Source organism: Mesoplodon bidens (assembly GCF_964165515.1).
Source record: "Mesoplodon bidens genome assembly, chromosome: 2".
Lineage (NCBI taxonomy): Eukaryota > Metazoa > Chordata > Mammalia > Artiodactyla > Ziphiidae > Mesoplodon > Mesoplodon bidens.
Genome location: NC_138177.1, coordinates 177628698 through 177643264, shown reverse-complemented (window position 1 = coordinate 177643264; position 14567 = coordinate 177628698). Strand labels below are relative to the sequence as shown.

General features: G+C 53.2%; 1 protein-coding gene across 2 annotated transcripts in view; it reads left to right on the top strand.

Annotated features, from left to right (window-relative positions):
• The window catches only part of TNFRSF1B (TNF receptor superfamily member 1B), a 36858-nt gene extending 24374 nt beyond the window's left edge, over positions 1–12484 (top strand). Inside the window, exons 9-11 of one of the 2 annotated variants that reach the window (XM_081224151.1) lie at positions 5540–5729; positions 9833–10144; positions 10255–12484. In XM_081224151.1, the coding sequence (XP_081080277.1) occupies positions 5540–5729; positions 9833–10113 (471 nt within the window). In that variant the 3' untranslated portion in view covers positions 10114–10144; positions 10255–12484. Of the gene's footprint in view, positions 1–5539; positions 5730–9832 lie in introns of both variants that reach the window. The other variant, XM_081224150.1, reaches the window with a different exon arrangement.
• The last annotated feature ends 2083 nt before the right edge of the window (positions 12485–14567 follow it).

The following is a 14567-nucleotide window of genomic DNA, read 5'->3' as shown; positions in this document are numbered from 1 at the left end:
AGCAGTGAATTCTCTAGGTTGGTCTGTCCAACGTCAGGCAGTGTGCAGAGCCCTGGGAGGCTGAGAAAAGGCCAGCCGGGGTCTGTCGCTGGGACGAGTAAAGGTGACTTGAGTGTGAAAGGCCACATCAGGGAACAGAGGGGTCAGTGGTGTCAGCGGCAAGCGTGTGGTCATGGACCCATGGTGTGACCTTGGACTGACATGAAATTGCTCATGGCTGTTTCCTCACCGTTACATGGGGACAGTGTCTCAGCCAGCTTGCAGGGCTGTGCCTTTCACCCAGCTGGCAACGATTCTCAACATCTCCATCGTGTTTACAAAGCACTTCCTCATGGAGTAGGGGTTTTCAAACTGCGTGCCAGGGTACCCAAGTGTTCCACAGAGGGTCCTGCCTCGGGGGTCATCTCTGGGGTTGAGGTTAAGACTAGGGGTCTGGGCCTGGGTCCTCCCCCAACTTCACCCTCTGATCATTTTTATCAAGTAGAGTCTGTGCAGGATTTTTGCTAGAAACAGAACACCAACATAGTATTTCATCAGTTCTCCATCAGGAAGGCATTTGGCTGCAAGTAACCAAAACCATTAGGGTGACTTAAAACAGCTTTCTATTCTGTCACACCACAAAGTTGAGGGGTTGATGGCTGCTGGAGCGGTTTGGTTGCCTCCTCCTGTGAAGCCAGCAGGACCCCAGGCTCTGCCATCTTTGGTGTGTTGGCTTTTGTTCTCTTGCTTGTGGCCTGTGTCATAAGACGATGATCACCACTGCATATGTGACCTCCAGATTTGAGGCAGGAAAAAGAGGGGAAATGGCCAGGACAGCCATGGTGCCTTTTGCAGGAAATCAGACACTTTCCTAGAAGCCCTGGGTAGACTTCTCCTTTTGTCTCATTGGCCAGATGGTATCATGTGACCACCCCTAGCTGCAAGGGAGGCTGCAAAATGGGGTGCTTTGCTTTCCTAGCCTTTATGGTAGAGGAGAACCAGGGAGAGGGCTTGGAAAGTGTGTGGGGTGAGCCAGTACATGGTGTCTGCTGCCACTGTGCACCAGGTAGGCAGGGCAGGTTTTTTTTGTTTTTTTTTTTTTTTTTTTTTGCGGTACGCGGACCTCTCACTGTTGTGGCCTCTCCCGTTGTGGAGCACAGGCTCCGGACGCGCAGGCCCAGTGGCCACGGCTCACGGGCCCAGCCACTCCGCGGCATGTGGAATCTTCCCGGACCGGGGCACGAACCCGCGTCCCCCGTATCGGCAGGCGGACTCTCAACCACTGCGCCACCAGGGAAGCCCCAGAGCAGGTTTTTACATCCAGTTTTACAGATGAGGAAACAAGAGTCCAAGGAGTTCCCTCCATGTGCCCCGTCCTGCTGGGGCAGGGTTTCTCAACCCTGCCTGCTAATTCTTTGTCATGCGGGGCTGTCCTGTGCATTGTAGTCTACTCAGCAATATCACTGGCCTCTCCCCACTAGATGCCAGTAGCACTGCCTTCCAGGAGTGAGAACCAAAATGTCTCCAGACATTGCCAAAGGGCCCCCGGAGGACAGGATCACCCCCCGGTTGGGAACCACTGTGCTAGGGTAAAGCTCAGTCCTGGTGGCCCAGTGCCTGAGGCTTACACAGGGTTTTGGACTTGGTAGGGACCAGACTGATTTCATCTCCTGATTGTCCTGACAAGAAAAGAGGTACAGAGAGGGAAAATGACTTGCCCAGGGTCACATAGCTATATGTCTCTGGATTCCTGGCCCAGTGCTCTTTGACCTGCCCTACGGTATTTCAGCAGACAGAAACACTGGTTTGGGAGTTCAAACTATTTCCCATTTCCCCGGTGTGTGAATGCCACTCCTTCCTTTTTCTGGCTTCAGTTCAGTGACACTGACAGTTGCTGCCTGGTGGTCCATAGAGCAAGTGCACTTTTTAAGCTCCACCCCAGCACCCAGCTGCCACTTTCTCTTTGCTGACCAAGTGTTTCCCAATACTGGGTGCAATAAAGCTGTCTCAGGTGTGGCCTGGAGACCCCGCTTCCCCTTTTCCTTCACTGAGTTTTGTGTTCACTGAATGTGAGTGACTCCACTCTTGTTTGTTGAGTGCTGTTGCACGTAGAGCCCAGGGATGTGCTGGTAACTGGCCCTCCAGGTGGGAAAAACAAACCCCAAAACCCTGATTCGTGGACTTCGCTCATTTCTGTGTTATAAACGCTCCCACCATGGCCAGTTTCAAGCTACTTACTGAATGTGGAGCTGGGAACAAACACGCACAGGTCTGAGCTGGTTCCAGCGCCCCACTGGCTGAGCCCCGGGCCAGGCCCTGCACCCTCACACGCCCCCTGTGAGGTACACAGTGTCATCATCCCTATTTCACAGATGAAGAAACTGAGACTCAGGGAGGTTCAGGTACCTGTGTAAGGTTAGGCCACTTGGCGAGTGGCAGAGCCCAGGTTTGAAACTCAGTCTGAATCTGCAGGGCTTGTCTTTACCCACCGTCCTGTTCGCCCAGGGCAGATGTTCAGAATTGTTCCAGGCACCACCCCCCATCCCCAGCAGGGACTGCCGTCAGAGGTTGGTCCCCTTCCCAGATGCCCTTCCGTCCCTGGGCTCCCAGCCCTGCCCTCACCCCCATGCTCAGCCTGCGCCCCACTCCGTTCCTCAGCCGGCTGGCAGTGGTCCTGCTAACGGTGGCCTAGTATAATGCTCCTGGCCCAGGCCACTGGGGTTGAAAGCATGGTGACTCAGCACTTCCCTGTCCCTCCTTGTAACGCCAAGGCATGGCAGGACGGTGGCTTCCCTTTGTTCAGAAAAGGCCAGCGTAACCACACGTGTGAGCTCACCCACAATCACCGCCACAGACACACTCACACAGGCTCTCGTTTCATAAAGAGGGAGAATATTCATGCGGTGCTGAACGTGGGCCAGGCTCAGTACTGAGCGTTGTTCGGTCTCACAGCCGTGCTGTGACCCAGGCAGTATGATTATTGCCCCAGTTTTACAGCCCAGGAATCTTGGCTCAGAGAGGTTAAGTACCTTTCCCAAGGTCACACAGCGAATGGGTGGCCTGAGACACAGACTTAGGAGTGCCTCTCTTCACCACCTCCAGCACACAAGCTAATTGCACCACTCACAGACATGCACACGTGCTCCCTCACACAGAGACACACATGTGTGCACACTTCCGACACCCTAACACCTATACCTACAGGTGTATGAATCTCAGGAACACACGCTCACATATGCAGACAGACACAGGCTCAGGCAGCGGCTTTGCCAGGGTCTCTGCTTCTGCCCATGGCGGGGCCAGGCTGGGGGGTGAGGAGGGCCGGCTGGGATCCTGTTTGTTCAGTGAACCCCCTCAGGGCTTCCCCTTCCTGGGGTCCCAACCCAAGGAACAGGACTCAATACACCTGCCCCACTCAGAGCCTGCCTGAACTTTGCGACTTGTGGCTTTTGGGGGAGGGAGGCAAGCTGTGACCTTTGGGGGTTTCTGTTCTGCCCGGCCCTAGCCACCAGCAGAAAAGTGGGACGCAGACTGAAAAGCCCCTTCTCTGGGGGGTGTGAAGAATGACATTTGGATGCTCCCCCTCCCCCTCCCTCTCCCCTGCCCGTCCAGGCTCCGAGCAGGGCTGGGGGTGGGGTCAAATACCAAGGTCAGACCATCTGAGCGAAGGTTCAGCATGAACTTGAAATGCCCTCCATTCCTCCAAAGCCGGGGGCGGTGAACCAAGGAGGCGGGACTGAGTGGGAAGCACACGGCTCTGGTACACTGAGCCAGAGTGTACACTGAGCCACGGACCCGCTGTGTGATACTGAGCAGGGGAATCACCCTCTCTGGACCTCCGTGGCCTCACAGGGACTGCTTGCAAAGGATCCTTCTGGCCTGGAGTGAGAGTCTGTGAGCTGACCTCGGGATATGCAGGGCTCAGGCAGGGCTGGGGGCTGCGGGGATTGGGTCCTGTGTCCTCCACCTCTGACCTCACCTCCCTGACCCTGCTAGACTGCATCCCTCCAGCACTTACTCGCCTCAGTTCTCATTCTACCCTGGACCCTCTCATCCTGGGCAGGCCACGGCAGTGGGTGAGAATGTGGCCCCTCTCTCTTGTTTCTGGAATCCAGTGATCGCCCAGAACCCCAAGGCAAGGGCTTGTGCACCTGTTCAATTGGTGCAGACAGGCAACCGCCTTGGAGTGAAATTTCCAGGGGTTCCCAGCACGGGTGTCTGGAAATGGGGCACCTTGTCTTGAGCCTCTGGGGCTGAAACCCCACACACCCAGGAAAGGTGTGTAGGTTTTAGCCCAGATGCACCACGTCCTAACTCTGTGACCTTGGGCAAGCAACTCAACCTCTCTGGATCTCGGTTTCCGCATCTGCAAAGCGAGGATAACACTTGGCTGTTGGAAGTATCAGTATAGATAGTGTCTGGACAGGCTTCAGCACAGTGCTTGGCATTGGATGGATTCAAGCGTCAGCTAATATTTTATTATTATGTTTCTGGGATTTGTGTTTTATGAGAAAAAGATGCAGAGTCACAGAGCAGCTTGGGGAATGGAATCTGGAAAGTGTTGCTGAGATGGCAGGGCTAAGGGTCCTAAAGGAGAGGACTGTCTACACTGGATTGACTGCTTGAACACAAGGGTGAGCAGACGTTTTCTGTAAAGGTCCAGACAGTCAATATTGTAGGCTTTTTGGATCATCTGGTTTCTGTCATATCTCCTCAGTCCTGCCATTGCAGCAGGAAAGCAGCCACAGACACAACATAAACAAATGGGCGTGGCTGTGTGCCAATAAAACTGTATTTCTGGACACTGACATTTGAACTTCATATAACTTCGTGTCACAAGATATTAGTCTTTAATTATTTTTTTTCAACCATTTAAAAAGGTGAAAATTATCCTTAGCTCACAGCCTGGACGGAAACAGTGGCAGGCTGGACTTGGTCCGTGGCAGTAGTTAGCTGAGCCCCGATTTAACAACCCTTGACCAGCGCTTACAATAGAACAGGCACTGTTCTGAGCACTTTACAAAAACTCAGCCATTCAATCTTCACAATAACCCTAGGAGGTAGGTTGTTATTCTTTCCTTTATAGATGGAAAAACAGAGGCACAGAGAGGTTAAGTAACTTGTCCAAGGTTGCAGAGCTAGTGAGTGATGGAGTCATGATTTGCACGCACGTGGTCTGGTTCCAGAGTCCATGCCCTTGGCTGCTAGGCTGAGCCGCATCACCCCATGCTGATGGGGTGACCTCAGGAAAGTCACTCTCCTTCTCTGGGCCTCTGCTTCCTTATGCAAAATGAGGGTGAAAATCCTGCCTCACCTCTAAGACTGTTTGGTGAACAGGGCCACATGGCCCCTGCCCTCTTAGGGCTCACACTCCAGCAGGGCAGCGATGCTAATCACAGAAGCCACAGAGAATCACACGTCCTAAAAGTGCCGTGTGTGGAGAGAGTGTGCAGAAGTGCTGTGTAAACTGTGAAGTGCTGATGGTGGTGAGAGGGAAGAGGGGACCAGGAGCCGGCTGATGGGCTGACCGCCCTCCCTCCTCCCTCGTCTCCCCATCCAGCCGCATCTGCCAGCTGACAAGGCCCGAAGCACCCCAGGTCCTGAGCAGCAGCATCTGCTGACCACAGCGCCAAGCTCCAGCAGCAGTTCCCTGGAGAGCTCGGCCAGCGCCGCAGACAGGAGGGCGCCCACCAGGCCCCAGCTGCAGGCGCCGGGCGTGGAGAAGGCCCCGGCCAGCTGCGGCAGCTCAGGTAAGAGGCGGGAGCCCCCCCTCCCCAGTGTGTTTCTTCCTCATTTCTGTCTGAGCTGTCTCTTCCTGGGCCTCCCCTGCAGGATGAGGCCTGAGCTCCCATCAGGGCACTGGAAGCCCTGCACCACCAGCCTGGGCCCCCGTCCAGCCTCCTTCCCCCTGCCCCCTCAGGTGAAACTGAGCCACAAGCTTCTTTCTGTTCTCGGAACCCCCACATCCCTCCCACCTTTGCCCTGCGGGTTCTCGCACCAGGAACACCCTTCCTTCTAGACCATCTCAGCTTATCCTCTGTGTCCCCAGTATCCAGGCAGGGAGTTTTCCTATATATTATAGTACATATAATATATAATACGTAAAATAGCATATAACAATGATATATTATGTAAATATTATATATCAATATATGAATAATACATTGATATTATATTGATGCTATATATGACATATGTAGCATGTATATATATAATATATATTAATATTGTATATATATAAAAGTTATATTAATATGTTAACTTATACATTAATGTTATATATAATATATATAGCATATAACATATTATATGTTAATATTGTAATATGTCATAATTATATATTTATTGTATATTATGTTGTTATATATTATATTGTTATATATTGTATTAGATAATATATTATTTTATTATTAATATATTATTAGAGTATATATTATAATTATAATTATATATTATATTATTTTTACAATATTAATACCTATTATATTTCCTCATCCTATCAGATGAGGAAACTGAGTCTCAGAGAGGTTAAACTGCTTATTCAAGGGCACAGCTGGTAAACAGAAGAGCCAGGAATCACCCCTGGGCTCTCAGGGTCCAGAGTCAGCCTGGGAAGCTGAAAGAGTAGATGATGGCCCTGGGACTCCACTCACTGTGCCTGTAGTCCGGTCCCTTTAGACCTGAGGCATCAGGACTGCAGAACCCATGTGGCGTCTGGAGAAGCCCGTGCCCTGTGTACACAGTCTGCATTTAGCCCCAGACCTGGTCTGTGACCAGTGTCACCCCTGGTGGGCACATGCAGTGCCCACATTGGAGGAGGCCCCTGCGGGGGTCCCCCAGAAAGCCTGAGGCTTCCTCGGGCGTGTTTTGTAGTGAGAGGCCAAGCCCGCTGGCCTGCATCTCCCCCTCTCCCCTGGCAGCGCTGGCTGGCGGGTCGAGGCATGACCGTGGCCCTGGTTCATTCCCAGATGCCCTCCTGGCTGCTCTGGTGCCGTGAGACTCTGAACAGGCTCCTTAACCCTGCCAGGCCTCAGCTTCCTGTCCTAGAGATGAGCATGGCAGCTCCTTGGCAGGGCTGCGGCAGCATTCACTACCTGCCTCCTGACTCAGGCCGTGGGCTGCGGCGTCCCACTTGTAGTTTCTCATCATCACCCACCCTCATGAGTGCGATGTCTTGTCAGTGCCCTCACCCCAGCCTGAGAGCTCCCCAAGGAAGGGACTGGGTCAGTGCCTGGAACATAGCAGGTGGCCCTAAACGTTTGTCGAATGAATAACTGAGATCAGAATATAAAGCTCTTGGTCTTCTTCTACCTCTTAGATTCATCTTTCCACTTTCTTTGCGACACCTCTTCCACACGCATCCTGGTGTGGCTTCCTCCTTGGGGAGCCCTGACCGTGTCTGCCCACCCCTCCTGCCCGCTGCCTCTTTTCTGTTCCTTCCGCGCCTCTCTGGCCTCTGCTCTCCCCTCCTCTCTGTCCCACCCGAGCACCTCTCCCTGCTGTGCGAATGGGTAAACCTCAGGTCTGTGACCCCTCCTGGTCCCCCGTCTGCCCCCGCAATGTCTCGTTCACAGTGTGCACGGCCTTGGTGACTCTGGGTGACATTTGGGTGCTGTGGAGGCACAGGGTGGAAAGTTCCTTCCGGCCCCATGATTTCAGCACCCCACCTCCACCCTGCCTGTCTGGGGCTGTTCTGAGCAGAGCAGCTCGCCAGCTCCAACCTCCTCCCAGGCTTCCCTGGAGTCTGGAAACAAACTAGACTGGAAAACAAACAGCCAATCCTCCCAACAACCCCTGGACACTCAGGTCGTCATAGTAACAGTGGCAGCAACCATCCTTTTTGAGGGGCTATTCTGTGTCCAGCCCTTACGTTGATCTCCTCAGCTTATCCACCATTTAGTCCCTCACTAGTTAGGAAACTCAGATGCCCACAGGGCTGGGAGGGGAGGCGGGGCTGAACCTGTGCCCTGAAGCCCTTGCTGCCAGTCGCATTCAGGTCTGTGGGTCCTGCATAGCGCGCTCTCCCCCATCTGGCTCCCAAGGGAAGCTCTAAATCCAGATTCTGAAAGTGTAAACTCCTGAATTTTAAATGTTGGCAGCCAATTCACTTAAAAACACTACCACCACCAAGAACAGAACACACCTGTGGGCTGGATTTTATTCATTCACACGTGTCCCTGTTATAGGCACTAGGGCCACAGCAGGGAACAGTCAGAAAGGCCCCACCCTTCTGGACTCAGGGCCTGGTGGGGGAGAACCCAATGAGGACTCCAGAAATGGATTGCACAGTGGGCGGAGCTAGGGGCTCTGGAGATTATAGCAGAGGGAGGGACACAGGGAGTGATGGATGGGCAGGAGTGAACCTCCTTCAGAGAGGGAAGCCACGGAGGCTTCTTGGAGGAGGTGGCCTCCAGGCTGAGGCCCAAGTAAAGGAAGGAGCGAGCTATGGGAATAAGGAAGAATGTTCCAGGCTGAGGGAGCAGCACGTTGCAAAGGCCCTGAGGCTTGGAAGGCTCAAGGAGCTGCAGGGAGGTGAGTATGGCTGGAGGGAGCCCAGCCAGGATCTCAGAGCAGCAGGAGATGGGGTGGGGCGAAGGCAGGCACCAGGTCGTGCAGGGCCTCATAGACCATGGTGAGAACTGTGTTTGGAGCAGCCAAGAAAATGATCTGGCTCTGGCTGCTGGTGGAGAACAGACTGCAGAGGGGCCAGGTAGAAGCCAGGTGACAGGTGGAGACTGTACTAGTCCAGGGAGTGGATGGAGGTACAGGCGGTATGCAGGAGGTGGTGAACTTGAAGGTGGACCAGGTAGGAATTGCTGGTGCCTTGGATGTGGGGTGTGAGAGAAAGATGGGTCCAAGGCTTTGGGACTGAGCATCTGGGTGGATGGCAGGCGTGTGAACTGAGATGGGGAGAAGCAGGTTGGACGGGATATGGGGGTGGAATCAAGCTGAGGTACAGAAGACGTGGTTGGATATATGGGCCCAGCGTGAACCCCTGCTTCACTGAGCCTGTCACCCCGTCTCTAGGAGCCATGCAGGCTCCGGAGATATGGCAGTGAACAGGGCAGAGTCATCCTTGCCTCAAGGGGATGGAAAGGGTCATTAGACCCATTTCACAGCTGAGCAAATGGAAGCTCCAAGAGTTTAAGTGACTAGGCCAAGTTTTATGGAGGCAGATCAGGCTGCGGAGCTCCGGGCATCCCGGCCTCAGTGATGAGGACAAACTACGTCCCCACCACACCCCATCCCGGAATCCCAGATTTATGAAATCTTAGAGGCAGCTCTATGTGGAAGGAAAAGATTTGCTGTGAATGAAGACAAGTTCAGGGTCAATGTTTAATTTCCGTAAAGGAGCAATTTCCAAGCCCTTTGGTGTCGGTTCCTTGGCATAGAGATGACGGGCCAGTGACAGGGGTCTCGCCTTTTCATAGCTGGTGTGGGCAGGGCTGCTGACGCCTTGCTGCAGTTTCGGGAAAGTAATTCATCTTTACTGCTTCACCAAGACTCCGTAATGTATCCTTCCTGTCCTGGCTCACTTCTCCGGTTCTTTGTGGGGAGTGTGTTTTGTTCTTGGAGCACCTTCACTTGCTTTATATAGTTGGCTCCTCCCATCTGTGGGGTGACTTGGGCGGGGTATTCTTATTTGACAGGTGAAGAAACTGAGGCACACAAAGGTTTACGGGACTTGCCCAAGATTACATAGCAAAGCTGAGCTAGAACAGGGGCCTCTTGGCTCCTGGCCCAGCGCTCTTTCCCCGCCTGTCTTAATCTGCCTCTCGGGCAGGAGGCAGGCTGTGAAGACACCCCCCACTCCAAGGCCCCAGCTGACCACTTTCTCCTGTCTTGTGTTTAGCAGAGGCATCGTCTGGTGGCCATGGGACCCAGGTCAATGTCACCTGCATCGTCAACGTTTGCAGCAGCTCTGACCACAGCTCTCAATGCCCCTCCCAGGCCAGCTCCACGAGGGACACAGACACCAGCCCCTCTGGCTCCCCGAAAGATGAGCAGGTCCCCTTCTCCAAGGAGGAATGCCCCTTCCAGTCCCAGCCGGGGGCTCCAGAGACTCTGCTGCAGAGCCCAGAGGAGAAGCCCCTGCCCCTCGGGGTACCTGATGCCGGGATGAAGCCCAGCTAACCAGTCTGGCGTGGGCAGTGTCACAGACAAGGTGGGACCAACCCCTGGTCCTTCTAGGCCCCTCCCCCGCAGGACTCTGACTCTTTCTGGGCCAAATTCCTTTAGCGGCTTCCACGGCCTCAGCCTTCCTCTCACCTGCAGGCAGAAGAACAAGGCAGGGAGAGTCATGGTGTGTCCTGTCACGGTGTGCGTCTCTCTTGGAAGGCCGGTGGACACGGATGTGCTGGGCAGCCTGGAACAAATCCCCTGCCTCTCGGAGAGCTGCCCCCTCCAGCCGGTCCTGCATGCTTGGTTCCTGGAGCCCTTGTCATTTTTGGTTTTTATTTTTCTTTTAATCCCTGGGCTCTACCCGGCTCTGGCTTCCTGCTGGGGAGGAGGGATGCTGCATGCATCATCCTTGGAGAAGGGGCGGTGGGGAAAGAGCAGGGCTTTAGCCTGAATGTGAGACTGCAGGATGGTCCCAGTGGGGGTAGTAGGGGTGGGTGTCATCAGTCAGATGGTTCTGTGCAAGGAGCAGGTGGCAACCCCTGTAGGGGACAGGAGTCCCCCAGGTTAGCTCAGGACTTTCGGAAGCACCACCTCCAAATCCATTCCTGCTAGCTCCATCTCGTACCATGGGGTGAAAACCAGATGCCCAGAGCGCCCAGGCAGGCAGCCTGAATGAGGGCTGTGACCTGGTTAAGATGGCAAACCTCTAACCGGAAATCTTCCAGTTTTAACATGTGGCGATAAAAAAAAAAAAAAAAACCATTAGCTACCATGCAGATAAAGAAGCCAACAGTGTAACAAAGCCAAACTCAGAGTTTGTATCCTCTGCCTTTGACCTTCACTCCCATTTACCCCCAGTTTGAGCTTCCCCTCCCCCACTGTCCGGTGTGGGGCTCCAAGGCCACACCTTTTCCTATCAGGGAATTTCAGGAACAGGAGATGACTGAGCCCCTGCAGCCATCTCCTCCTACCTCAGCCTGGACCTTCCTCCTTTGCCTCCCAAGGGGGTGCTCCTGTTTCTCCCGACCCCCTCCCACTGTTCTTGGAGTCCCAGGTCCCCATGGAGCCTCGGAGCCACTTTGGTACTGTGCCCACTGAGATCCTGAGTGGTCGTGAGACGCTGAGAGCCAGTCCTGTGTCTGCATGTCTGTGTTGTGTGTTGTGGTTCTGTGTAGCCCATGTTGTCAGATCAAACGGCCTGCCAGAAGCGGCCGAAGCTGACACTTTTGCCGAGGGACTCTTCCTCATTAAGGAGTCAGCCCACTCCCCGCAAGCGCAGGCCCAGGCCCTGTAGACAGTGGACAAGTGTGGCCTTAACCGGATTCTGGAAGGAAGGGGGTGGGGGCCTCCTTGAGAAGACTGTTGGGTCCCTGACATTTGGATCCCTTGTTGAAAAATTCCACTGGACTTGAACTTGGCAGCTGAACTTCTGGAGGATAGGAGAAGCCCAGCCACTACCATGGAGAGAAGAAAGGCTTCCCACTCTGGAATCAAGACGTCCCTCTCCCTGGACTAGCCAGGGTCTCCAACCACATTGGACCCTTTATGGCCGTGGAGCACTCCTGCCCCCTGGTGGACTGTCCTGGGAGGACCTCAGGCCTCATTGTCATCACCCCAGCAGAACAGGGATGAATTGGAAGGAGACTCTTTCTGGGTGTGGCCTCATTTTGTTACCAGAATTGCCACCAGACCCTTGGTCAAAACCCACCAACACCTTCCTTGAACAGGAACTAACATACACCTTTAAGGCGCAGGGTCTGGACACAAGCTATAGGAAGAGGGAAACAAAAACTGGATAGGACCCGCTGAAACCAAGGTGGCGATGAATCTGACCTCTAGTAGACCCTGAGTCTCATTCTACACTGATTTTACTACATTAGCTACTAAATGACACACCTACAATGGCTGTGACCGGAAGTCACTGACCAAAAAAGGACAGAAAAGGGATGGCATCCCATTTCTAGGAAAACCCTGCCTCTTTCCCAGAAAAGTAATGCATTTGCCTCCCCATCATTCATCTCACTCTAACCCCCATTGTCCTTACTCCTTAAAAGCAAATCCCTCTCACCATTAAGGCGAGAAGTGCATTTATGAACTAAGTTCCTGCTTCTCCATTCCCTGGCCGTTGAATAAATCTCACACTGCTCTAATCTCAGCTTCGGTTTTGTTTTTGGCTGTGCGAACCCAAATGGAAAAAGAACCTTCTCTGCCAAGGCAGGGGGCCTCAGCCAGGCTAGGGCCCAAGTGGGGGGTCCATTCGACCTAATTTGGTAACAATCTTCCAGCTTGTGGGCTTGTGTTGATCCCAAGACAAGGAAAGTTTGCACTGTATGTATCCCAGACAGCATTCCTGCTTATAAATAAACGTTTCATTTGTTTTACACATTGACTGCTGGCTCTGTCTTCGGGTCTGAGCTGGGGTATGTCCATGGTCCTAGTGCCTGACACCAGTGTGAGGGGGAGAATGGGTCATGGCCACTGGAGTCTGACAAGTCCAGGCTGTGGCGGGACCCCAGAAGCACCCGCATTACAGCTGAGAGCCTGGCTGTGCCCTCGGGCCTGTGAACAGTGGGAAGGCAGCTCTTTGTCCAGAGCCACCCAGCTGGCCTCCAAATATGTCCTCATCACATGCCCCGTCCATCACCTTGGTCTCCTGGGCCCTCTCTTAGGGTTGCGGTGACCTCTGCAGGTCTGCTTGTTCACGTGCCGCCCCTCCTCACTCAGGGGAGCAAGACTCTGGCCTCCAGGAGACCCCAATCTCGGAGACACCTATGAAGCCTATCACTGCATGCTCAGACTGTAAGCAGGTAAGTTAGGGGGTCCTTGGAGAAAGAGAACCCGGGATGGGTTTCTTTTTTTTTTTAATTAATTAATGAATTAATTAATTTTTGGCTGCCTTGGGTCTTTGTTGCTGCATGTGGGCTTTCTCTAGTTGCGGCGAGCGGGGGCTACTCATTGTGGTGCGCGGGCTTCTCATTGTGGTGGCTTCACTTTGTTGTGGAGCACGGGCTCTAGGCACGTGGGCTTCAGTAGTTGTGGCACACGGGCTCAGTAGTTGTGGCATGCAGGCTCTAGAGCACAGACTCAGTAGTTGTGGCACACGGGCTTATTTGCTCTGCGGCGTGTGGGATCTTCCCGGACCAGGGCTCAAACCCGTGTCCCCTGCATTGGCAGGCGGATTCTTAACCACTGTGCCACCAGGGAAGTCCGGGATGGCTTTCTTGACAGAAGAGAAGCCATTTTTGGCTAAAGCTGTTTTGTGACCTAAACCTGGCCACAATGCTTGCCCTTGAACAGGTCTCAGTAGTCAATGATCTTGAGCAAAGGAATGAAGAAACAAACAATAGTCGGGCAAGAGAAGTGACAAGAGCAAAGATAATGTATCAGTTTTAAAGGCTCCCAGTTCTGTTTCAACGGTGAAGATTAGCCTGATGCAATCAACCACCAGATCAACTAGGGCCTGAAGGATGAGGATGTTGACCTTTTCTGACCCTCGTGACTTCAATCAACTAAAGCTTGGACTCTGCCTGCTGCCCAAGCCCCATCATGTATAGGCATGTACACTTAGCTTAAAACTTCCCCAATTTTGCTGTTTGGGAAGACATTGCTTTGGCAGAGAACCCCGGTGTGCTCCTGACTTGCTGCAAGTAATCACAAATCCTTCCTTCTCTTGATCTTCGGCTTGTTCAACACCCACCAAGAGGCAAACCCAGTTTTTAGGTAACAAGATGAGCACAGGGGCTCTGGGAGCAGAGGAAGACCCCAACCACAGCCAGGGGATCAGGGGAAGGGTTCTGGAGGTGACCTCTAACCTGTTCCTAAGGCATGAACAGGAGTTTTCCAGAATAAAGGATTGGGAGGAGGTTGCAGGCAAAGGGGTTTCCTCATGTCAAGGCCTGAACGGGAGAGAGACCCTGGCCCTTGAATTCACTCAGACTCCTTCCCTGTTTTCTGTCACTCCCTCACCGGACCCACCTTTATTCTTGGTGATTTCCTGGACCTCCCCTTGATGCCCAAAACTCAGCCTCTGTGCACCGGTGCCAAATCGAGTCTTGGAGACAGAGTTTTGAGTGAAGTAGAAAAGAATAGCTTCATTGCTTTGCCAGGCAAAGGGGGACATAGTGGGCCTGTGCCCTCAAAAACTGTGTGTCCCTACCTGGCTTGGGGAGGGGGATTTGGTGAGGAGTTTTATAGCAATGGTTTAAGGGTGGGGCTGCCAAACCATGACCTTCTCTGGAATGAAGAATGCTTCATCAAGTAGTTAACATCTTCCATTTGTAGGAGGTTTTAGTTCTGTCGAAGAGCTCCAGGCTATTGCTATGTGTGTCCCTTTAGGTGGAACCAGGACCCTGCACCAAGGCTGCACTGTTGTTTCTTGGCTGCTCCTCCCTTGTCTCTGAATCCCCTCCCTTCCCTGATTAGCAACTGTTCGAATCTGCCCTTTGGGACTCAGGGAAGGTCGTGAA